The sequence below is a fragment of the Vigna unguiculata genome, chromosome 10 (genome assembly GCF_004118075.2).
Source record: "Vigna unguiculata cultivar IT97K-499-35 chromosome 10, ASM411807v1, whole genome shotgun sequence".
Taxonomy (NCBI): Eukaryota; Viridiplantae; Streptophyta; class Magnoliopsida; order Fabales; family Fabaceae; genus Vigna; species Vigna unguiculata.
Window position 1 is genome coordinate 5,972,507 of NC_040288.1, and position 26,141 is coordinate 5,998,647.

At 33.4% G+C, this 26,141-nt stretch overlaps 2 protein-coding genes across 3 annotated transcripts; both read right to left on the reverse strand.

Moving 5' to 3' along the window:
- Positions 1-238: 238 nt before the first annotated feature.
- On the reverse strand, positions 239-4,145 carry LOC114167063 (TMV resistance protein N-like). 2 transcript variants are annotated; one of them, XR_003600096.1, is made up of 5 exons: positions 3,572-4,144; positions 2,412-3,480; positions 2,121-2,324; positions 1,272-2,000; positions 239-821 (listed from the first exon to the last, which is right to left on the reverse strand). XR_003600096.1 is itself a non-coding variant. In XM_028051985.1 (4 exons), exons 1-4 carry the CDS (start codon positions 4,045-4,047, stop codon positions 1,437-1,439), a joined length of 2,313 nt encoding a protein of 770 aa, XP_027907786.1. In that variant the 5' UTR covers positions 4,048-4,145; the 3' UTR covers positions 942-1,436. The 2 variants fall into 2 exon arrangements, 1 of the variants encoding a protein (XP_027907786.1); XM_028051985.1 differs by lacking the exon at positions 239-821 and having other exon boundaries at positions 942-2,000; positions 3,572-4,145.
- A 3,144-nt stretch (positions 4,146-7,289) lies between these two features.
- On the reverse strand, positions 7,290-10,433 carry LOC114165081 (LEAF RUST 10 DISEASE-RESISTANCE LOCUS RECEPTOR-LIKE PROTEIN KINASE-like 2.4). Its single transcript, XM_028049734.1, has 2 exons — positions 10,401-10,433; positions 7,290-8,554 (listed from the first exon to the last, which is right to left on the reverse strand). The coding sequence occupies exon 2, from the start codon at positions 8,523-8,525 to the stop codon at positions 7,452-7,454; it is 1,074 nt and encodes a 357-aa protein (XP_027905535.1). The 5' UTR covers positions 8,526-8,554; positions 10,401-10,433; the 3' UTR covers positions 7,290-7,451.
- Between the last annotated feature and the right edge of the window lie 15,708 nt (positions 10,434-26,141).

The window sequence follows — 26,141 nt, forward strand, 5'->3', positions numbered from 1 at the left end:
TTTCGTTTAATATTTAATAAAAGTTGGAACGAAAACAGAGACTGCCTATCGACTAACATCTATCTTTATTTCATAATGCAAGCCTCTTTTTTTTTATGGGGATTTCTTAATTAGATAATATATGCTAAAAGGGAGAGCAATTGACAAAACTAAATACGAAAAACAAATACAATAAACAGGTGAAGTAAAGTCAAGCACAACGTGAAGGGTGAAAAACAGGGTAAGCTACACATGAACGAACTTCTTAACTATAAGATATACTCTAAAGAAAAAAAAGGAAAGGATGGGAAAAAACAAATAGCAATGAAGGACACTAGAGTTAATTCCATAACTAATGTCATCTCATGAGAAGATAAATGACTTTCGACAAGTCACCTTACAATTTTCTTTATGAATCTAACCAGGGAATTTTTGTTTGGCTCTGACTTTCTTTCAAAGTGTTGTGATTCACCACATATCAGATACACTGTTGTCTTCTTCACCACCAATCCATTACCGAAATTCACAAAAATCTCCACTTTATCTCCAGATCCTAAATTCGACATTATGCTATGCCAATCTTCATCATTAAAGGAAATTATTGTGCCAAGGTTGTGTATGTGGCATCTACACTTTGTGTAATTAACAATTAAGACAGTAGTAAATTCAGGTTCGATGATTTTAGGGATTGATAAATAAAAAACACACAGAATCATTCCCTTAATGTCACGATCTTGAGGCACAGTGAAAGAAACAGAATGTCCCTCACCCGTATGACCCAACCAATAAGGATCACCAATAGGTAGGAGAGAAACATCACCAGATTCACTGCCTGTCAAAACCTGTACCATAACATAAAAATTGTCTTTTGTAATAATTATTTTAAAATTAAAAGTTACAAAGTGGACATTTATAATCAAAAACATACAAATGGTAATTAATAAAAACTTATCTGATTAATAGTTATGTTATGTATACATCACCATCATGTCGTTAGGGATTTAGAATGCATTTTTGTTTTCCACTCTTTTTTGTATATTTACGATGATTGAAAATACAATGATGAAGCAACGGAAGTAAGAAAGTGTGGAAATAAAAGCAAAATCACTTGGTTAGTTGATTATTAAATTCAAAAGCTTCTTGACGAGGTTGTGTGACAGTAGAAGCGAAGAATGCTAAAATTTATCATTGTAATTTTAGTTAGATACTTCATTAGGATTATTTAATGTTCTCTTAATAAATAGCTAAAATGATAGTGAAGGTAATAAACAAAGGAAAATATAGAAAAGAACCTCAGATATGCTATGGCTGACAGTATTGAATAATGCATTGTATCCTCCGACACCAATCAAAGAAGACTTGACGTGACGCTTTGAAATTCCTGATTCTGTAATATTAGCAAAATATTCAACCAGAATATCTTTTACTTGTTTAGCTAGTCGAAACTCGGTGTCACATTACACCAAAACACTTCGAAGATTTCTAAGGGTGCTAAGCAATGGTGCAATATCATCCCAATTATTGTCCTCTATATCCATGCAAAACGAGTGCATGTAAGATATGGGATTCATTGTTGGCGATATCCAAGACCGAATAACAGAAGGAAAAATATTTGGTGACAATCTCTCGAATCGACCTAGGGATATGTATCCAATGCTTTTTGAGCTTACAATAGAAATAGGTAGTTCTTTTACAGCTGTATTTTCAGCGATCAGAGTTATCAAGGATTCCATCTCCGCTGTATCTTTTTCCATTAGGTCAATCTTTGAACAACCAGAGAGAATGAGAGTTTTTAGAGATTTCAACTTGTATATCCCTCTGGGGAGATTGCTTAGATTTGTACAGTCTTTCAAATTTAGGAGTAAAAGATTGCCGAGACATCCAATAGATTGGTGTACTTTGCGCAATCTTGGACAACATTTCAGAATGAGTTGTTCAAGACTTTGTAGTCCCGTAAAGTCAGGAGTTGTTGTTAAGTACTTGCAGTGACTGAGGTTAAGGACTTTTAGCGACCTCAAAACCTACACCAAGATAGCTTTTTAGTCAAATATTAGAGTCAAATTAAAAACTGAAATAGTTGCAAGTTACTAATTTATTTTAATTAAACTTTGTGTTTAATAAAGCATGGCTAAAAATAAAACCTGGGGTTCTTTCCAAACGAGTCGAAGAAGACTGTGTTTCAAATCAATCGCTATTGCATCATGCACATAAAATTTGTTGTGTAGGTATTCTGAAGAAAACCCATGCAAACTGATCCATCTCAGTTTCTGGAAAAGGTACTCAGAATTTACAGCCAGTTGTACTTGATCTTGATTCAATGGCAACCAGTGCATGGCTTTTGTCCCCTGTGATGAAAAGAACAAATTTATTTCACATGAGAAAGCAAACACTTTCAAAAGAAGTTTCAAATCACATGTAATGTATGTGCTTACATATTTTTCATCTTTATGAAACCATAGTCGCCTGTTTTCCCCAGGTTCCTTTAGTGAAATTTCACGACTAAGTGTTATTCCCATTTCTTGTAGTAAAGGATGCATTCCACATTTGTTGTTCTTCTTAACTTTTATAAGGCTACGCTCAATCAAAACTCTTATTCCATTATTAGCCTCTACTCCACAGCCATTTAGGATCTTCGTCGCATAGGCTATGCCCTTACCAACAAAGAAACAACATACATCAAGGAATATATATCTTTCCATCTGATTGCTTAAACTGTCGAAGCTTATTTTCAGTTTCTCAATAACATTGTATCGGGGAATTTTCTCTAATTTAAACAGTACACTATGCCATATGTATTTTGTCCTTTCAAATAAAGTACTTCCAATGACTTCAAGTGCTAGAGGTAGTCCTCCACAATTATGAACTACTCTTTTCGCAAGGCCATAGTATTCTTCTTTTGGTTTTGCTTCCCTAAATGCGTGCCAACTAAGAAGCTCAAGGGACTCCTTTGCATTCATTAGCTTTGTTCGAAAAACAGAATAACCTTGAGGTATCGTCAGGATGCTTTCATCTCTTGTTGTAATGATTACTACAGTTCCTCCACCCAACCATTTAAATCGATCCCATAGGTCTAATAATATACTACAGTAAGGAACGTCGTCAAGTACAATGAGCATCCTTTTCCCAGATAGTCTTTCCCGAATCATACTTCTTCCCATATCAACACTAGGTATCTCCACCTTTGTTTTTAGGATATCTAGAAGAAGTTGTTCTCGTAAACGAAGATCCCCTTTTATTCCGCCAACTTGTCCAATATCTTCAATGAAACTTTTCTCCGTGAATCTAAGCTGAATTTGATGGTAGATGGCTCTGGCAAGGGTGGTTTTACCAGATCCTCCCTCTCCACATATCCCTATTATACAAACTTTGGTGGAATTATTTTTGATAGTTCCGATCACTTTTTCCACGCGGGAATGTAATCCGACTGGAAATTTAGTAGCAGACAAGATTGGTAAATTAAGAACGCTCTTAACGATTTTCTCAACTAGTTCAGCATCGCTCCTTCATGTTCAGTCGCAATTATAGAAGAAGTCATGTATTAATAAAGTTAAATTAAGCTTAAAAGAGGGTTGATTGAGTGAGTGAGAGTTACCTGTGATTGCTCTCATCCCATCCAAAGAAATTTGCAGCTTTGGTGAGTGCTTGGCTCCACTTGGACATGCCACGCTCCTGGTGGTGTCCGGAAAATGTTTGTTGTGCAGTTACCTCCAGGGCTTTTCCAAAATCACCCTTTTGAAGACGCACATCAGATGGCTGGATTTCGTAATATACGGGCAGAACATGTCGACAATAAGTTTCGTTCCATTTAATGATTTGTTGAAGCTGATTAAGACACCAAGAAGATTGAGAATATGTTTTGGTGAAAACAACTATTGCTACCCGACAGAGATTGAGAATAGGTTCTTGGATGTTCATTCCCTTCATTGTGTTCTCCTCGTGAAGGAAGGTGGTGAAGCCAACAGTAGAGAGGGCTGAATCGAGATGAGAAACAAATTTCCTGTGGATGTCTTCTCCATTAAAGTTGATTAGCACATCGTACCTCCGTTGGAGTTTCGACGATGAAGACATGAATTCTATGGAAGGAATTGATGAGGCGATCAACTGTTAGAAGAAGAGAATTTAATAATGGTAATACATGATCTTTGCCGACACAACCTTTGAAAGAACGCGAAGATTAATATATATATTTTTTTTTCAATCATGGAAGCGCGTTAAGACCATTACCGAACCTTCTTTACTTTAGCCATTAATTAATCAGACCAACACCCACATTCAATCATATCAACAAAATATTACACTAATAATTATGAAATTTTATTGTAATTATATTATTTTATTTTTAAAATTATACATACTATAACTTTGCATCTTCTTTTTTTAAAAAAGATATTGTTGTGTTTTATATTATGCAGATAGCCCTCTTTTAAGTTTTAAAATCATAAATAATTGCATTCTCTTTACACCTTACACATATCTATAAACTACTATTTAAAAGAGGTCATTGTAATTCTTTATATTGACTTTGAAGTCTAGCTTGCTGGTATATATAGTATGTCAAAACTCGTGAATGTTTGTTTATGCTTGAATATTGTTCATGACCATGCAAGAGTGCATATCGTGACTGCTTTGAAATATTTTTTTCAAATTTAATGTTGATTTCTATAAAAATTTTATACAAGACCAAAGGAGCATTTTGTTTGTCGTTTGAAGAAATCCTTATATGGCCTCAAGCAAGCACTTAGGCAATGGTACAAGAGGTTTGATTCTTTCATGATTGGGCAAGGTTACTGCAGGAGTCAATTTGATGACTGTATTTATTTTCAAACATTCCAAGATGGATCTTTCATATACTTGTTACTATATGTTGATGATATGTTAATTGCATCACGTGACAAGTTTTCTATCAGGAAATTAAAAATCCAACTAAGTAATGAGTTTGAAATGAAAGAATTAGGTGCAGCAAAGAAAATTCTTGGTATGGAGATTCGCAGGGACCGTCAAGCTGGTAAATTGTTTTTATCTCAACAAAGGTATATTGAGAAAGTACTTGATAGGTTTAATATGAATGATTGTAAACCTGTTTTTACTCCACTTACTGCACATTTCAAGTTATCCTCAGATCTTTGTCGAGATACAAAGGAAGATATGGAGTACATGTCACATGTTCCTTATGCTAATGCTATTGGCAGTCTTATGTATGCCATGATATGCACCAGGCCAGACCTTGCATATGTTGTTAGCATGGTAAGCCAGTATATGCATAATCCCGGCAAGAAACACTGGAGTGCTGTAAAATGGATTTTTCGGTATCTAAAAGGTACTTCTCATGGTTGCTTGGTATTTTCAAAAAATTGGCTACAACTGATAATGTTGTAGGATATGTTGACTCAGATTATGCTGGTGATCTTGATAGAAGAAGATCTCTCTCAGGTTACATCTTTACCCTCTGTAATAGTGCTATCAGTTGGAAAGCAACACTTCAATCTATTATTGCATTATCTACAACCAAAGTAGAGGATATTTCAGCCACAAAGGGAGTGAAGGAGGCTATTTGGCTCCGAGGTTTGGTAAATGAACTTGGTCTAACACAGAAAGTTCTTACTGTGTTTTGTGATAGCCAAAGTGCTATTCATTTAACCAAGAATGATCGTTATCACGACAAGACCAAACACATCAATATAAAACATCACTTTATTAGAGATGTTGTTGTTGTTGGAGAAATTATGGTTGAAAAGATTCACACTTCTGAGAATCTAGCAGACATGCTTACCAAGTCGCTTCCAATTACCAAGTTTGAACATTGTTTGGACTTGGTTGGTCTATACAGCATTTGAATGCCCTTTGGGGCTTTATCGGACGATGAACACTTGTAGAATTCGAACTAAGGTGGAGATTGTTAGAATATGTGGTTCTCATTCAATTTCTAATACCACACGTTACTTAAGCACTAATTATTAATTATTTACTAGTTCAGTTTTGAAGACTCTTCATATGGCCTATTTACTGGTTCAGTTTTGAAGACTCTTCATATGGCCTATTTACTGCTTCAGTTTTGAAGACTCTTCATATGGCCTATTTACTAGTGCAGTTTCTGAAGACTCTTCATATGACCTATTAACTGGTTTAGTTTTGAAGCCTATAAATAACATCTCCATGACTTGAAAAAAATATAGAAAAACATTTACAGAGACACATTTTGTAATATACACCTGAGTGTATTTTGGTGAGGATTCTTGTTCCCATTCAAGAGCTTTGTACTCTTCTTTTCATAGTGGAACTTTGTTCATTATCGTCCCGTGGTTTTTCCTCTTACATTCAAAAGAGGTTTTCCACGTAAATCCTTGTATGTTATTTCTCTTGCTCTTTTACTTACTTCTCTTTAATTTTCAATTGTGATGATCTTGTGCTTCCGCATGCTACAATACCATAACAAGTTTCATGTAGACTTTGCATTTTTACACACTCTGAATACAAGCATTCTGTCACATCATTTTTGTTTACATGTTCTTCACTAATTTTAGTCTCATGCATTGTGTTTATTACATTCTTTAGGATAGTATTAGTTGTTCTAATAATTGGTAGCACTTTTACATTGTAAATATCCCCAATCTTTGCATAGTTAAAACTCACACAAATAGCTACTTAGAACAGATTTCCTTGGATTTGACACCCTTGGTCTGCCCTATGCCACACTAGGGGATTTTAGGATTTTTTGCTAAATATTAATGCAACTTGATATTTAACATTCTCCCCTGCTATAAAACAGATGGAAAACTTTATCAAGACAGTTCATTAATTATATGAACTTGGTTTTGGATCTTCATGCCCAATGCAACTGTGGCTAAATCATTAATTAGATTTAAAAACTTGTATTGGTAATATGTAGAGCTTTTCCGAATATATATAACCTTGATACTAGTTCATTAAAGTAGTTGCCACCAGTCTCATCCGAACTTTGATTTCTGCTTAACTGAATTAAACTTTCTGCCATCCACAGTTTAAATACCGTCTCCTTATGTTACTCACAATATTCTTCGGAAAAATTGAACAAAAGGCAAAACATTTTTTCAAAGAACCGACAAATAGTGATAGCTCAAGAATGAGGGTGGAATGAATAGTCTTTTCCTCTTTCGGCCTTTCTCTTGAAAGAGGGAAAGAGAAAAAGTTCAGAAGAAGGAAATCATTCAAAGGGAAATAATAATAGACTTTTCCTCTTTCTCCCTGAAAATCTTGCTATTAGTTTAGAGTCATCATTCCAAGCCTACATGAAACTTTTCTCTTTTCTACTTTGAGCAGAGTACAAGAAAGTTATCATACACAGTTGATCTAGTTTTGCAATCAATATGGTGGAAGATTAACACATAGATACAAGATGCATTTGCTTTCGAGAATGACTAAAAATAACTAGAGATATATGTTTAATGATCCATTTTACAATGAATCTAGAAAAACTTTACCAAAATACAATAAAATCAAATTCCAGAGAAAGAGCATGAAACTGATCTAGCAGGAGAAGAAAACAAAGGTTTTGGTGGCATTTCCAAAGAATTGATGTTGCCTTCCAACATTTCCACCACTCCACTCATTGTAGGTCTATCATTGGGAAACGTTTGAATACACCATAATCCCACTATGGTCATTCTCCTAACAATCTCATTTTCTTCTATGGTCATCACTTGATCTGGTCTTACATTGTTGTCTTCCTCAAGCCTCCTATATACCAGATATGGGAAGTATATCTCACTTGTGTGACTAGCTTCAGCATTAATGTTCTTCCTCCCTCCTACCATTTCTAGCAACATCATCCCATAGCTGTAAACATCAGACTTATGGGAAACTCCACCAAAATGTCTATTGCACATTTCTGGAGCCACATATCCCATTGTTCCTCTAGTATCTGACAAGGAAATAATGCTTTCTTTCCTGGGACAAAGTTTTGCTAGCCCAAAATCTGATATCTTAGGACAAAAATTCTCATCCAAAAGAATATTATGTGGTTTTATGTCAAAATGTAAAATTCGAGTATTACATCCCCTATGCAAGTACTCCAACCCTCGAGCTATCCCTATTGAGATCTGATACAAATTCTCCCAACTCAATGATGCAATGGATTCTGGCCCGCTGTTGTAGATTAACTTGTCTAAGGAACCATTAGCCATGAACTCATAAATGAGAGCTTTCCTTCGACCTTCCAAACAAAATCCTTGAAGTGTGACAATATTAACATGAGAGGTTCTACTGATGCTAGCAACCTCATTGATGAACTCTTCACCATTTCTTTTAGACACGTTTAATAATTTTACAGCCACAGGGCATCCGGTTGGTAGTTTTCCTTTGTATACTGCACCAAATCCACCTTGACCAAGTTTAACTTTGAAGGAATTAGTCATTTTCTTCACTTCTGAAAATGTGTATCTTTTCAATGCTACAGATCCGTGATCTTTCAAGAATTCTTCAATATTTAGGTCACTCTTTGTAGTCCAACAAAGATTTACCAGTGGAGTTAATGACTTGTATCGAAAATAAAAAATTATGATGCATATCATGAATCCTCCCAATATTGCACATATAACACCTGTTAACATATAAAGAAGGGGATTTTAGAGTTAAGAAATAATCAACACTCATTTAACTTGGGAATTCACTTTTTACGAATTTAATTAATATGAATTCAAGAATCTAAACCTAAATTAATAAGAGGCATAATATAATGTTATTTCTTATGAATTAATTCCAAGAAAAGATAAAATTAGTTTTCAAATATTATTGGAGTTCGTTTAGCATTTCTAATGCGAGTAAATAGTTAAGTTAAAAAAATTAAAAAACAAAATTATTTTAAAGTCTTTTTAACAAATAAATATTTGTGTGAGTATTGGATTAATGTCGGATTAATCAATTTTATTAGAGTATACTTAATGTTGGACGACAATAGAGTCAGCTTAATTGACTCTGTGACGCAAAAATGTAAATTTTTTACAAAAGTTAGAAAGTATAAAATAACTTATCTTTTTAATAAATAACTAATTATGTCACTGTCATATATATAAATTTCATGATGACACCTAATATTTTTAATAAGAAAAATTATTTTATACAGATTTATGAATGGCAAATACTAATTTGTGTGTATGCTAAGCAAATTATTAAGCGTATGCTAAGCAAATACTAATTTATATTTATGAATTTGTGTGTCTTTAGAATAACTAATGGAAATGATAGATTATTTTTAATCTAAAAAACTAGATTTAAAGAAAACAAAAATCTCCTTGTTCACAATTTTTTTCATTTACTTTTTATATAAATCTTCTCATCCTTATTTTCTTTATATAGAAATGTCAAAATTAATTTTAATTTATAAGCCAACCTAACTTGAACCCGTGACGAGGATTGGATTGAAAAACATTTAGTTTTTCTTTCTTATACGTTGGTTGAAGAACTCATCTCATTTAACCAGTTGGTTCGAGTCGGATTGAAGATGAATTGACTCATAACCTACCAACAACACTTTATTAGTTTTTTTGTTACATTTATAAATTTTTATTATAATTATTTATAACTTCTAATTATATAAATTCATATTTTTATTTTTTAAAGATTATAAGTTGTTCGATAATCTTTTGAATAGTTTAGATGTTTAAATATTTGTTTGTCATCCGGACTCATCTGGATAACTCATTCTTTTTATTATTTTCTTCGGTCATTCTCATCTTTCCATACTTGGTCACTCTCCCCTCTCCTTTTCTCTCTAAGTATATATGAAAGTAAAAGTTTATAGTTACGATGATTTGTATTTGTTTGTGCATTTTTGTGTTTCTGCATTAAGAACAAAAGTTTTTTGTGAATATGTTTGACTATAAATTATATGCCTATTCTTTTACCTAGTAACGCAAAGATTTTTGTTACAATTTGATACTGAGACGTAACACGTTAAGAATCTTGCTTGATTTTTGTTTCTTTTTTAGCTTTTCAAAACTGTTTTATAATCAATTTTGACAAAAAATTGTATGATAACGAATTTAAAAACTGTTTTATAGATGAAAAAAATAAAAAAGAGATCTAAAAGTGAGGAGAATTCTGTCTCGTTCTTTAAATTTTGAGAGGAATAGAGCAAGTTTAGACCACAGATTGAGGAAAAACAAAACTAAAAACGAAGAAAACATTTAATCAGCTTTTATATTTTAGCTTTTACAGTTTTTGAAAACTATTTTAACAAAACAATTTTCAAACAAATTGTTTATTTTTTTAAGAACTAAAAGCTTATTCTAAAGGACAGAATTTCTTAAATTATTTTTCTAGTTTTTTAATTAACAAAATATATGTGTTGGATTCATCAATAAAGGAGATGACATGATCAAGTATTACGATTTTGTAATAGATGTACTATAATGGTGGAATTTAGGGATATAAAAAGATAAAATTACCTAAAATGACTTTCCATTTCCAAAATCGGTGGTTACCTGCACCAATAAGTTGGAGAAAAAACCAAAGTCATCACATTGTTGTGAGTGAAGTCTTCCTAGAAAATATCGTATTTGACAACAATAACTTGAAATTGAAAATGGGTGACAAAATATATACTTTGTCTTGCTTTTTTTCATACTTAGTGTCTTATTATTATAAATTGTAATGCAAATTTTAGAAAAATCTAGAAAATCTTAAGATAAAAGTATTAAAATGTAATGAAATTCTAGAACAAAGTAAAAAAACCTAAGATAAGAAGAAAATATCACGAACATTCTACATAGGTAAAAATCTAGAATATTTCACACAAGTTGTGGCTAGTATTTTCTAGAATAGTTTATGGGTCTATAAATACCCATGCACTCAACCATTTGATGTAAGACAAGAAGTAAGACAACATCTAATACACCACTCACAACTAGATAACATACTACTTCCAACTACTACTTCTACATTATACTATCTCCACAATTTTCTCTATCTCATCAACTATTTTTCACAACCTCAAAATACTATCTCAGTGGTACTAGAGTTACGTTCGGTCATCTACTGGCGTAGATAAATTTTTCAACTACTTCAGAAAAAGATATAACTCCATTCTATGCTACTTCCAAAATATTTTCTCAACCCATGGCCATTACTAATCAAACATCATCAATTCTAGAACCTATTTTCATAAGAGAAAATTATGATTTTTGGAGTGTCAAAATGAAAACATTCTTTCACTCTCAAGACTTATAGGACATTATAGAGGAGGGGTTGATTATTCCAAAAGGCACTTTCACTCTTACTGCAGCTCAAAAGAAGGATTTTAAGGAAAGCAAGCAAAAGGTTCAAGGGCTTTATTTGCTTTTCAACATGCAGTTGATGACATAATCTTTCACAGAATAATAGGTGCCATAAGTGCAAAGTAAGATTGGAACACAATACAAGAATAGTTTCAAGGAAATGATGAGGTACGCAATGTTAAGCTTCATTATCTAAGATGAGAGTTTGAATTAATACGAATTAAAGAATTTGAGACCATTAAAGACTACTATTCTAGAATAAAGGAAATAGTTAGTCAGATGAAAGCCTAAGGGGAAACTATTCTTCACAAAAAAATCATTGAGAAAATTGTAATTTCTATTCCCCAAAAGTATCTGAGACCATTAAAAACTATTATTCTAGAATAAAGGAAATAGTTAGTTAGATGAAACCTTGAAGGAAACCTATTCTTGACAAAAAAATCGTTGAGAAAATTGTAATTTCCATTCCCCAAAAATATGATGCAATCGCAACCGCGATTGAACAAACAAAAAGATTTGGTTACATTATTAGTAACCACTAATGAGCTCTCTTAAAGCTTATGAACAAAGATTGAAAAGGCATGAAGAAGACTCAGTCAAAAATTCCTTTCAACCAAAACTAAAATTATTGTCTCAAAATAAAGAATATAAAGGAAATATAAGTAGAAGCGAAAATTCTAGAAATAAAGAAAATTCTAGAAGCTTCTTTATGACTCTTCATGTCACATCTATAAAAAGATAAGTCACTTGGAAAAAGATTGTTGACATTGTATGGCCCGTGGAATTTAATTAATTAAATAATTAATTAATAAATGCGGGTAGTGGGAGCCTTTATGACATTTAATTCTGACGTGTATGACATGAAAAAGTACTAGCTCAAATGGTTGAGAGTACTTAATTTATGTGAGAAGAGTTGGGTTTAAGTCCTATGTATGCCAATTGTGTGTTATTTGATTTATTATCATTTTTTATAATATGCTTGATCATGTTGAGTGATAATATAATCATAGAATTATATTAGTCATCATGAAACATGAATTGGTTAAATGGTTGTGCATTGATTTGACGTTGGTATGGTATGAGTTGAAACCTTGGTGAGACCAAATTAAGCTTTCTTTTTGCCAATTTTATATTTGGCATGAATGTGAAAAGTTAGAGAAAAGCCTAGCTGAATGGGCAACAGAGGCTGAAAAACAAGCCATAATGAACCAATGAATGGCAATAAACACCAACATTAAACCATTTTCGTTTTATGCCATTAACCTAGATTAAGTCTCAATTAAAAAGCCAATTAGTGGAGAGAAAGAGGGTTTTCTAAGTTTTCCATTGTAGAGCATTATGAGGAGTGAGTTTTCAGAGAGGAACTGTGGTGTGTGCGTGAATAGAGGACTGAATTGGAAGGGAATCCAAGGGAGACCATTAGTGATCAAGGGAACTCTCCAAATTTCCATTTTTTTAGCAAAACGATCCAAGTTAGAGGTGTTTTACTCCTTATTGTTTATGTGCGTGAATAATTGCATGATATATAGTATGAAATGCATGAATATTCTCTGTTTCTGCTTGAATTGTTATGTTTCTGGAGATATTCTAGAAACTGCCTGGCAGGCTATGCATAGCCACCAGGTGACACATCTTATTTTGGTGTTTCTATATTCCTGCAAGGAACCGCTTGACGGTGAAGCCTTGTACCACCAGGCGAAGAAAGCCTATAACCCATTTATGGGTTTCGTTGATGAACTGTCTGGCGGTGATGAACACCCGCTAGGCGATGCGAGTTGAATTGACTCAAATTTTATGTTTTTCATGTTCTGAGAGGATTCTAATCGGGGGAAATCATGTTCTAATTGTTTATGAATGGTTAGGCATCATATAACCTTGAAATCTAGGTGATTGGGAGCTAATTAGGTGAAAAATTCGTAAATATGATGTTAGGGTTCGAGAATTTGGGATTTTTCGTATTGATTAATTTATGTAATTAAAAATAAGGAAATTTTGTGTATTTGGAGGTTTAACATAGGACTATTAATCATAAGTACATGATGGAAGTGACATTGAGTGGAAAATTGTTGAACCAGGAGGGTTTATTGGAGTTAGAACTCGTGCAGAGTGCGAAACCAGTTCTGGAACTGCCAGAAATGATGCATCGCCTAGCGGCTTGAGGCTTGCCGCTAGGTGATAATAGTGCACTTGGAAGTTCAAGTAAAATAGAATAAAGGAAAAATATGTTAAATTGGAGATACTGTAATGAGGATGCTTTAAGATGTAATGGTAATGCATGAGATGGGTTGAAGTTTGAGGGAATATAGCTTTTGGGGTACAACTTGAAGGTATATCAAATTGTATAGGTTGTCTTAAGAAAGCATGGAGTACGAATGATTTAAATGTACTACGTGTGGAGAAATATGGTACAATTATGAGTTAGAGTTCCTAATGGAGTATGGAATAAGTGTACTTAAGATATATAATAGTTTATGAGAATGTTAAATCTGTGAGGTAGTGTATTGTACGGGTAAAGGCAGTGTATTACTAAGTAAACAATGATAGAGATGAATATTTGGAATTGTCTATGTGACAAAGGTGAGGTGATGCAAAGGTATGAAAGGATTTATGCTAACTCGGATTATGATTATTTATAGGTAACTAAGTTGAAGGTAAGTTGGATAAGTGGTAAATGGAGAGGGGGTGTGCAAGTGTGCCTGAACTAGAGTTAAAAACCAGTACTGCACAATTACTGGTGTGGCGCCTGACGGTGGTGTAGGACCCGTCAGGCGATAGCTACGATAGCAGAGGATCCATGCAACGCGTGCGCCTGGAGGTAAGGGTAGCTCCGCCAGGCGATGACTGTAGTGATGGTTTTTCAGAGGCGCTATGTGTTTGGCGGTACGTGTCCCCCACCAAGCGGTCTGGAAGCGGGTAGCGCTTGGCACCTCGTGAGCAGCGCCAGGCGATTTTGCTGTAGTAAATTGGGGTTATGCTGGCTACGATGTGCGTGATCTACAAGGCTCCTAGGATATCTTAAAGGTCGACTTGCTGGTGTTTCTTGAGTAGTGGCTCAGAACGTATCCCTTGAGTTGAGCTCAAGATAGGGGTTAAGCACGTGGCATTCCTTGAGTTGTGGCTCGGAATGGTGTCCCTTGAGTTGAGCTCGGGATGGTGGATGAATACGAGGGACTCTTGAGTTGAGCTTGGGTTGGCGAGTGTTGCCTGTGTGAGTGTGCTGGTTGTGGCCAGTATGGATGGGTCCAGATAGATTGCCTTCCTCAGTAATTAGTTGACAAGTTTGGTAGTCTTGAGATGTTACGAACTATGTTTGTATTTGGGAACTCCACCTGACATTACAGTGTGTGATCCGTAGCATGGTGTCTCGCACGTGCTCTATCGGTTGTGGTCGATAGGTATGGCAGCAAGACACTTTGAGGTACTCACTAGAAGGCGTAGAACACGATTAATATGGTTGTGGCCGTGTGATATGGAATCAAAGGAAGGAATTCCTTTGGTGTGTTTATGTGATATATATAAATGTGTTATATATATATATATATATATATATATATATATATATATATATGTTTATTCTGTTAGCTCACCATATCTCCTTGTGTATGGCGATGATCGTATGTGCGGTAAGCAGATGATGTTATAGGTGGATCTGGTGAGGCTTAGAGTCAGAGCGGGGCTAGACTAGGATTGAGATTTTTACACAGAGTTTATTATGTTTTATAATAAGTTGTAATAATTGACATTATTATACTTGGATTTTATTATGGATTTTATATTGAGTTATAATAGAGATTTTAAGAACATTTATTACTAAATAAAAGTTTGAAATTTATCGCGTTTTTGGGAAAAAGGATTTATATTAATGAGATTTTATTTTCTTATTTTATTTTATTATTTAAACCCGTAATAACCGGTTGGGATGTTACAGACATCATGGAAAACCTCAGTGTCAATAATACTGCAAGAAATTTGGTCACGTAGACAAGTATTGTTGCCATAAAAGTAAGCATCAAGGAAACTTTACCGACAAATATGTTTTAGTCGGTAAATTTGAGTTACCGATAGATTTTACCGACGAATTTTCATATTTTATTTTCACACCCAAAGCTGACCTTAAAAGAAGACGAGAAGAAGGAAAGAAGAAAAGAAGAAGAAGAAGGAGAAGAAGAAGGAGAATAAGAAGTAGAAGAAGAATGAGAATAAGAAGTAAAAGAAGAAGAAGAAGAAGAAGGAGAAGGAGAAGAAGAAGAAGAAGAGAAGGAGGAAGAAGGAGAAGAAGGAGAAGAAGAAGGCAGAGCCGATGGCGAGGACGACGACGACGAAAAAATAGAAAACGAAAAAAAGTGAAAAAAGGAAGAGGAAGAAGATGAACAATGCATGTTATTTACTAACGGATTTTTTGATAATTATCGACGGCCTTTTTCAATGGTAATTACTGATGGAACATGATTTTCGTCGATAAAATTTTACCGACGAGTTTTACTGACATATTTTTTACCGTCGATAATCCGTCAGTAATGTTGATTTAGCGACAGATTTTGACCGTTGGTAATATCAATTTTTCTTGTAGTGTTACTCAACGCTAATAAAGAATCTCCTAGTGGAGGAGGAAGTTGGTGCTTGGATAGTGGATGCAGTAATCACATGGGCAAAGATCAAAGCATGTTCAAAGACATTGATAAATTTATCAATGTCAAAGTTTGGTTGGAAATAACACCATAGTGCAACCTCTAGGCAAAGGAATTTTCATGGTGGAGACAAAGAAATGTATAAAATTCATCAAGGAAGTTTTACTAGTTCCCAATCTCAAAGAGAACTTTTTAAGTATTTGCCAAATGATGGATAATGGATATTCTCCTTTCTTTGAGAAAGATACATGCAAAAGTTATGACACTAAAATGATAGAAATTGGCCAAGTTAAAGGGGAGAAAATATATAGAAGCTTTCCTATAAGCTTCAAACTTGGAACTAATATTGCCATGAAGGCAAAAGTTAATGACTCATGGCTTTGGCATAAGAAATTTAGCCACTTCAACACACAGGCCTTAAAATGATGAGATATCTCTCATGCTTGATGGAGAATATTCAATCATGCGAAGTATATCTCCTCTATAAACAACATCGATTACCATTCTCGATGGACAAAGCATGGAGAGCAAAAGAATTACTAGAGTTGATCGATACTAATGTTTGCGGACCAATGAGAATACCTTCACATCACAACAATAGGTATTTCGTCTTCTTCATTGATGACTTCTCTAAAATGACTTCTCTAGAATGACATGGGTTTATTTCTTAAAGGCAAAGTCAGAAGTCTTTGGAATATTCAAGAAATTCAAGGCCCTTATCGAGAAGCAAAGTGAGAAACAGATACAAGTACTTAGAAGTAATCGTGGAAAGAAGTAAAGATCTCGGGAGTTTAATAAATTCTGCGAAAATGAAGGCATATAGGGACAAGTCACAATCACATATACTCCACAACAAAATGGTGTGTCAGAAAGAAAGAATCGCACACTCATGGAGATGGCAAGATCAATGGTAAAAGAGAAAAGTATGCCTAACACCTTTTGGGCTAAAGTAATCTACACCGCAATTTACATTTTAAATAGATGTCCAAGTAAGGCAGTCCAAGACAAGACTCTTATTGAAGCATGGAGTGGACGAAAGCCATCAGCTAAACACCTAAGAGTATTTGGATCTATCTGCTACATATATGTTCCTGATCAAATGAGACAAAATATTCTTGGGATATAGCACACAATCAAAAGGCTATCGAGTTTATAGCCTATAAACAAAAAAACTCGTCATTAGTCGAGATGTTGAAGTTGATGAAAATGCTTATTGGAATTGGGAAGAAGAAAAAGTTGTTAAAAGTAACACTTTAGTTCCAGCGCAACAATCTTAAGAAAAAACTCAAGAAAAGGCGAACTTCAACTACGCTTTCTCCACCTCCACAACAACAACTAGAAGATTCTTCACTAGAGTCCATTTCAAGACAAGTAAGATCTTTGGTAGACATATACGAAACCTACAATATGGCCATGATTGAGCCTAACTACTTTGAAGAAGAATCAGAGCAAGAAGTATGGGTCGAGGCTATGAAAGAAGAGGTTAAAAAGATTGAGAATAATAACATTAGGGAGCTCGTAAACTATCCTTAGGAAAAATACATCATAGGAGTAAAATGGGTATATAAAACAAAGTTCAATCCTGATGGAACTATACAAAAGCACAAGGCCAGATTGGTCACAAAAGGCTACTCACAACAACTAGGAATCGACTACAATGAGACATTTGCTCCAGTCGCACAACTAGATAGAATAAGAGCTCTAAGAGCCCTTGTAGCACAAAAAGGATGGAACATCTACCAACTAGATGTCAAATCAACTTTTCTAAATGGAGTGCTCAAAGAAGAGATTTATGTTGAACAACCACAAGGCTTCATCAACAAAGGCAATGAAGGCAAAGAACTAAGACTAAAAAAAGCCTTATACGGCCTAAAGCAAGATCCTCGAGCATGGTATAGCCAAATTGATCAATACTTCATCGATCAAGGATTCGGGATTAGTAGAAGTGAGCCAACACTATATATTAAGACACAAGGTCAGTATCACCTCATTATCTCTTTATATGTAGATGATCTTTTCTATATAGGAAACAATATGAAGATGATGACAGAATTTATAGAAGACATGATGAAGACATTTAAGATGATCGATTTTGGGTTGATGAACTATTTCCTTGGTATAAAGGTGAAACAACAAAGAGAAGGTAAATTTATCTCTCAAAAGAAATATATTAAAGCCCTATTGAACAAGTTCAAGATGTATGATTGTAAACTTGTCGCTACTCCATTAGCGGTAAAAAAGAAGCTTCAAAAAGATGATGGGGCATAAGAAATAGATGCATCACGCTACATGAGTTTGATTAAAAGTCTCTTGTATGTCACAACCGCACAACCAGACATTATGTATGCTACAAGTCTTCTATAAAGTTTCATGCAAAAGCCAAGTCTTATTCATTATGGAGTAGGAAAACTAATTTTAAGATATCTATAAGGCACAAAGGAGTTTAGAATATGGTACAAAACCATGACTAACTCAAGGATGATCGGTTACACTAATAGTGATTGGGTAGGGTCAATAGATGACATGAAGAGCACCTTAGGCTATGCTTTCTGCTTGAATCGGGAATATTCTCTTAAGCATCAAAGAAGCAAACAACCGTGGCACAATCAATAGTTGAAGTAGAATACGTGGCTGCTGTTGAAGCAATGAGTCAAGCTATATAGCTTCGAAAGATATTCAAAGATATAGGAGAAAAACAAAGTGGACCTACTACAATCAACTATGATAATAAATCAACTATCGTAATGACGAAGAACCTAGTGGATCATAGTAGAACAAAACACATAGCAATTAAATATCAATTCATCAGAGAAGTACAAACAAATATGAAGATCTCACTCGAGTATTGCACAACGGAAGACCAAATTGTAGATATTTTTACAAAGGTGTTACCAAGACGAAGGTTTAAACTACTACGCGCTATGCTTGGAGTTACTGAATTTGCATCAATGAGGAGTATTAAAGTGTAATGTGAATTCTAGAAAAATATAGAAAATCCTAAGATAAAAAGTATTGAAATGTAATAAAAGTTCTAGAACAAAGTAGAAAAGACTAAGATAGGAGGAAAATATCAAGAATATTCTATATAGGAAAAATTCTAGAACATTCCGCACAAGTTGTGGCTAGCACTTTTTAGAATAGTCTATGGGTGTATAAATACCCATGTACTCAACCATTTGACGTAAGACAACAAGTAAGACAACATCTAACATACTAGTCACAACTAGATAACATATTACTTTCAACTACTACTTCCACATTCTACTATCTTCACAATTTTTTCTATCCCATCAACTATTTCTTTCACAACCTCAAAATACTATCACTTATAAAGTAAAACTTTAGTAGAGAAAAAAGAACTGGATCAAATATATTCATTTTAATCATAGCCATTTATGCACAAGCAAACATGCTTATGAAATGAAATTCTCTTATCTATGATTGTAAGTCATGTGGCTTTACAATGGGTATATAATGTTATATCAATGCCAGATCTTAATTTACTATAGGATAAATAAAAGTAATAGATATTTGAAAAGGAAGATATAATTACTAACCTGATGGTGATGGTTTTAATGTTGATGATGGCGATAAAGATGGCCTAGGAGGTGTTGATTTTGGTATTGGTGACAACGATGGTGATGGTGATGGTGATGGTGATGGTGATAACGATGACGATGGTGATGGTGACGGTGGTGATGACGAAGAAGGAGTAGGTGACAAAATTATATTGGGTGATGGTGGTAATAAGGAAGGGGTAGGTGATACATCAATGGGTGATGGGGTTGGTGTTGATGATGGTGACAAAGAAGGGTTAGACGCTAAAATTACAAGTGTTGGAGTTTGTGATAAAATAGGTAATGAAGATGACAATGGTAACAATTGTGGTGAGGGTGGTGATGGGAATAAAAAAATTGGTACAGATACCCGTTTAAATATTGATGGTGGCGACAAAGAAGGTCCAGGAGTTAAAATAATGGGTGATGGTGTTAATTTCGGTGTTGGTGATGGTAACAAATGGTTAGAAGATGAAATTATGGGTGCAAGAGTTTGTGATAAAAAAGTTAGTGGTGATGGCAATGATGATAATCGTCGTGGTAATGATGGTGATAGAAAAGTTGGTGTTAGTTTAGGTACTAATGATGATTGAGAAGGGCTAGTCGAGAAAATAATGGGTGAAGGTGAATGAGAAGGGTAAGATGATAAAGTTAGAGTTGTAGGAGTTTGTGATAAGAAAGTTAGGGGTGATGACAATGGTAATAATTGTTGTGGTGATGGTGATGTAAAAAAAATTGGTGCTGGTATTGGTTTAGGTATTGATGATGGTGATGTTGATAAAGAAGGATTAGTTGATAAAATTATAGATTTACAATTTGGTGACAGAAAGATTAATGGTGATGACAATGGTAGTGAGAAAAGTGATAAAAATGTAAGTGATGGTTTATGTTGAGATATAGGTATTGATGATGGTGATAAAGGGAACATTTTGCGTGATGATGATAACAAAAAAGGATTAGAAGATGAAATTATAGGTAATGAGCTAAGTGGTAAGGATGAAGAAGCTTTTGATTGAGGTAATGATGCTAATAATTTTTGTTGTGAAGATAGTGGTGATTGTTGTGATGAAGTGGAGAGAGTTGATGACAATGTTGTGATGTCATAACAACTTCGACCTCTACAGCAGCAGCCTGTTTAACAGTTTTTTATGTAAATGTATATTATAAATGTAGATTTCCCATAATATGCTCAACACAAACTAGTAAATTTACCTTCTTATTTATTTAAAATTAATAATAATAAATAAAAATTTGATAATATTAGATACTAATTTAAACTTAAATTTAAAAGTAATTAAATTTTTTCATTAATAATAAAAACTATTTTAAATATTAAATTTTAGTTTATAAAATTTTGTTTAACTCACTACTAAAAAAATTTATATTTTCTACTAATTTTGTTTTAAATTTTTCTTTAGAAATTATTTATAAATTTTGTTATGAAAAAAATATTGTAGGAAATTGTTACCAACTTTTTTTAAAATATTTTATATAAAACACTTTTTGCAATAAATTTTATAAAAAATACTTACGAATTTTATAATTTTGTACAAAATAATTATCTATGAAAAAATTACTTATTAATTAAAATTCTTAAAAAAATAAAAAAAATTTCTTAAAAATTCTTTTAACAAATTTACAAACAAATTTTTATATAATATAAGAATTTTTAATAATAACTTGATCAATATAGTAATTAATTATTTTAATTCTAATTTTTTGTTGATATTTAACGACAACATTATCATAATAAAAATACATTCAAGTCGTACGTAAAGGAAATTACAATAAGCAAAAGTATATTTAAGCATTATTTTAATTACCAGATGAGATTTTTAACAACCATCTTCAGAAGATTAAAAATAAGAAAGAGAAAATCGCACAAAACATACTTTTATTATCATTGCTTGTTCTGAAGACATGGCACCAGCCATCGTTGACAATTTTTACTGTAATCCAGTTTCTGTTCCCTTGCCTTTTACCTGCAACAAGTAACCCAATAATTAGTCTAATATTAAAGTAAACCTTTTATATTTAATTTAACATAAAATTTACGCTCAATTAATATATTATGAGTTAGTCTTATTTATGAAGTCTTCAATAAAATTAAAACTTAATTACATAAAAAAAGAACAAAACAAAACACAATAAACAACCACTCAACTATAAACTATGAAAACGGACAATGTTCTTTCTGATATATATGGTTGCATGCTTCTACAAAAAATGCTTAAGTCTAATTAAAAAGATATTATAACAAGACTTACATTTAAGCAAGAACAAAGCGTTAAAATTGATATGACCCCTGCAACTTGGAAGAAGAAGTGTTGCAGTAACAGAGAAAAGAAAAAGAAGAGGGAGAGTGCGGAACATGTTGAAACACTACGAGTTTCAATTTAAGTGAATGAAAATTTTGATCAAAGTGTCAAAGAGTGTGTTACATTATATAGACCAAAGCCTGGCAGGTTATTTATTTTCATCAAACTAAATGCAAACAAAAATATAATTATTATTCATAATGTTGAAATAAGTTTTTGTTCGTTCTTCAAAATATGTTTTTTTCATTTTCTTATTCTTCCTAGTAGTTATTTTCTTATTGTTTTTGTATTTTGTATTTTTATCTCTAATGTTACACTGACTATTAACTTGGCACGAGAAAAATATAAAATAAAAAAAATTTCAAGACAAAAAAGATAAAAATATTTTGAAGACCAACGTCTTATCCAACGTCTTTTCGTTGGAAAAGATAAAATAAAAAATGAAAAAGTCTAACTTTCAATTTTGTTCTGTTCTTCTTCAGTTGTCCGCATAAGTTGAATTGAAACCGAAAAGTTTGTGAATTTTATGTCCAGGTTTTAAAGAAGGGGGCCATGGTCTAGCTCTATTCTCAGGTCTGGTCAACACAGCGTAATTAACGCTTAAATATCAAGATATTTATCGAGGAAATTTAGGTACTTTTATTACTCATATTTAACTACACTTTTTTTTAGTAGATGATAAATAAACTCCTATCTATGAATGTAAATACTTTTATTCAATAAATATATATGATTATATAAATTCCATTTAAAAAATGAAAGCAGATGATATTTGAACTTCCATATATACACCCTTTTCCAAATATGTATGTTAAGATCAGTGAGGTTTTGGTCATGAAGTTCCTATTGCTATAAAGATTCAAATAAATGAGAAAAATCTGACCCACACAAATTAAAATTGAGTCTTTTAATTATGTTAAAGATGTGTTAACAAATTTCCTCCAAGTTTAACCTCTTCTATCTAGACTGCTAATATTAGATCACGATAATTAACAAAATTATATTGAGTTTTTTTTTGTCAACAAAATTATAACGAGTTAGGTGATGATTTTTCAATTGATATTTAGAAATTGTTTTATGCATTTTCACAGTATTTTTATTACTTGTACGAATAATATATATTATAATATGATTTGAAGAATTAGGTTTCTTAATTTATTCATAAAATTAATAAATATTTCTCAATTGTCTCCTTGCTACCTGATTGAGAGAATAAATGTATCACTAATTAACCTGAAAAAGACGAGGGTAGCAAAATAATCGCTCAAATTGGGGAAACATCCAAACATTTTATTTTTCATAATTTACTTTTGTGACGGAATATATTTCGCCATAATTTGTGGCAAAACATAATATTCTTCACTAACAACATCCAGATTTTTATGACAGATGTGTTTCTACAATAGATATGCGAATTGGCTATTTGATTATTCAGCAAATATATTATTTTTATACTATAAAATATTCTTCATAAACCATGAAATTCATCATTTAATAAAGTCTATTATTTAGTAATAATAATATATGTTCCAAAATATTTTTTAAAATTGAGATAAAAAATTTTAAAACAGTAAAATTTTTCGTAAGTTAAAAAGATTATTCAATTTCGTTTTCTGAATTTTCGACCGATATTTTCTTTTTATCGTTTACAAATATTTTAATTATTCGTTGGATATGATGTGTTCATCAAGTATTCGATCCGTGAGAAAATTATTTACTTTTCTATCAGTTTAAGTTTCATTTTTTATCTTTTACAAATAAATTTTATTTTATTTAGATAGATTTTTTTGACGGTACATATTTAAAGCTATTACAAAATATCACAAAAACAAAATGTAACATTATTTTTCTTGCATGAAGGCTTAAACCTTACCACAATCTTAGGATTCCTTAGATGGATATTCTACAATATTGTCCATTAAGTTTTCGTTATCAGTTTCTTTGCATACTATGGAACTAGGGGGGTGTACATGCAGAAAACACTAGTGCAGAATTGCGTTTTTACCTCGCCTTATAGGCCTCGGTTGGCGAGGAACCGAAGCATATAACGGTGCGGTGGCAATTTTGAAATTAAAGGCAACTTATAGGCCTCGGTTCACACAAAAACCGGTGCCAAACGCAGTTATAGGCCTCGGTTCAAAAAAAACCGGTGCCAAAAGCTATTATAGGCCTCGGTTAAGGAGGCCCGAAGCCAAAAAGGTTGCCAGAAAGGTGTTATATGCCTCGGGTTTTAGGGAACCGGGGCCAAATAGGTGTTATATGCCTCGGTTCTAAATTGAACCGAGGCCATATGGTTTAATTAGGGCTCAAAAACAGAACCCCTTTCTTCCTCGCGCGCGCCAGCTGCTCTGCATTTTTCTCTGCAAATTTCGGCCAGTCGCTGTCTCCTCTTCTCTCCGCGACTTCCGGCGAGCCCACCACCCGAGACCACCACGCGAGCCCCCTGCCGCCGTCCACCACCCTCAACGCTGCCAGCATCTGCGTCCACCCGCACTTTCTCACATGCATCGTTCTTCTCTTCTCTTGGAGCTTCTTATTCAAAACAAGAAGGTTCTGGAACCTTCCTCCAGGGCCCTTCTCCATCCCCATAATCGGAAACCTCCACCAGATGAGACAACCGCTCCACCGCACCTTCCACACCCTTTCTCAGAAACACGACAATGTCTTCTCTCTCTGGTTCGGTTCGCGCTTCGTCGTTGCTGCCGTCCACCAACCTCATCGCAACCATTGGAGCAGAACGAAGCCACCTGCACTTTGAACCTAAATCGCGCACCACAAAACTCATGAAGCAGATCGGAACGTTAAACCACCGTGAATCAAGCCAAAACGCAGCCGCGCCTAAACTGTAGAACAAGGAAACCCTAATTATGAGACAGAATATTAGGCCTCGGTTCATACCAGAACCGAGGCAAAAAGGTGACATATGGCCTCGGGTTGCGACCGAGGCCAAAAGCTATCCTCCTTTGGCCTCGCCCCAATATGCCTCGGTCCGAGAACCGGTGCAGAATATGAAAAATAACCGCTGCCAAAAGGTCTTCCTGCACTAGTGAAAGGGCTCCGAGATCAAGTTAGCAAAAAGCTCTCAAAGTAAAAATTCATATTAAGATATTAATGAATTGCGTATCCCTAATTATCTAGATCCACCTTTATTTATAGAAAATTAATTGTCCTTGTAGCGTATTACCAGTTAATTGTAGGCCTAAGTTTTTGGGCTTTAACCAGGTTTAATTGCCTTTGACTAAGCCTGATTGGGTTTGACTAGACTTAATTGGGCCTGCGTTTTAGGCCTTGTTCCCTTTGAACATACTTCATTAAGTTATGTTCTATTTTTGTGTAAGTTGAAGGTTCGCCAACATACCGGCATATTACATTTTTCTGTCTGTTTACTTGGTATCCATTTGTGTATTTGGTCAAACATTCGTATTTTCTCTCTTTTTTGGCTGATGGTTCCGGATGATTGACTAGTTTTGCCGTTATATAGAAAACCTTAAATACATGAAAAATATATAGTTAACGTCCTGCCCTTTTATTAATTTGGGAAGTGTTCAATTTTTTTGGTCTTATGAGTACATACTTATGTTATGTCGCTATGTATCAGGTTTTGTTGTTATTTACGAGTCTTTGGTTGACGACATGTCCTACTCCTATAATACAATTATGGTGTAGTAGCAATTATTAACTATAACAAAACAATACTTGTGTATCTAGAATGGTTTGTGTCTACAAAATTAAGGTGGTGAGAATTTTTAATTACTAGTAATAAAAATTATTTACAGTAAAAATTTCGGTTCTCCATTTCTATCAATTTTATAAATCTTACAATTGATTAAATGATATTTTTGATTGATATATTAAAAACAAAAATGTTTTAAACTTTGCAATAAAGTAATGTCGAGATTAAAAAAAAATTAAGTGTCTATTAAACTGTTATAGAAGAAAGAAGTTTCTTTAACATGAAATGAGAAGTTGACTCCATAAGCTGTCTTGATCGAAAGGAATAACTTTTCAATTATATTGCCTTTATGGGAGACAACTAAGCTTTCAATCATTTGAAAAATAAGAACTAAAAGCACAAATTAAAATAAATTAAAACTCACAAAATATCCAAAGTAATTTTTTTTTAATTCTTATGAGTTATTTTCTCCATTTTGATGTAGGCATGAGAACTTTGTGTGAGGATAGTCCAATCTAATTTTATAGTTTAATTACGGAAATTTAATTTTATAGGCTAATTTTCTCTATTTTGATGTAGGCATGTGGAATAATTCGAAGTGTTCTTGCATGGACAATGTTAAATTATTACGGGACCTAAACCTTATTTTACCACAATTTTCAAGCTTCTCGGATGGATACTCCTCAGGGTTATTCGTCACCCGATATTTGACAGAACATGGGGGATTACCTGTAGAA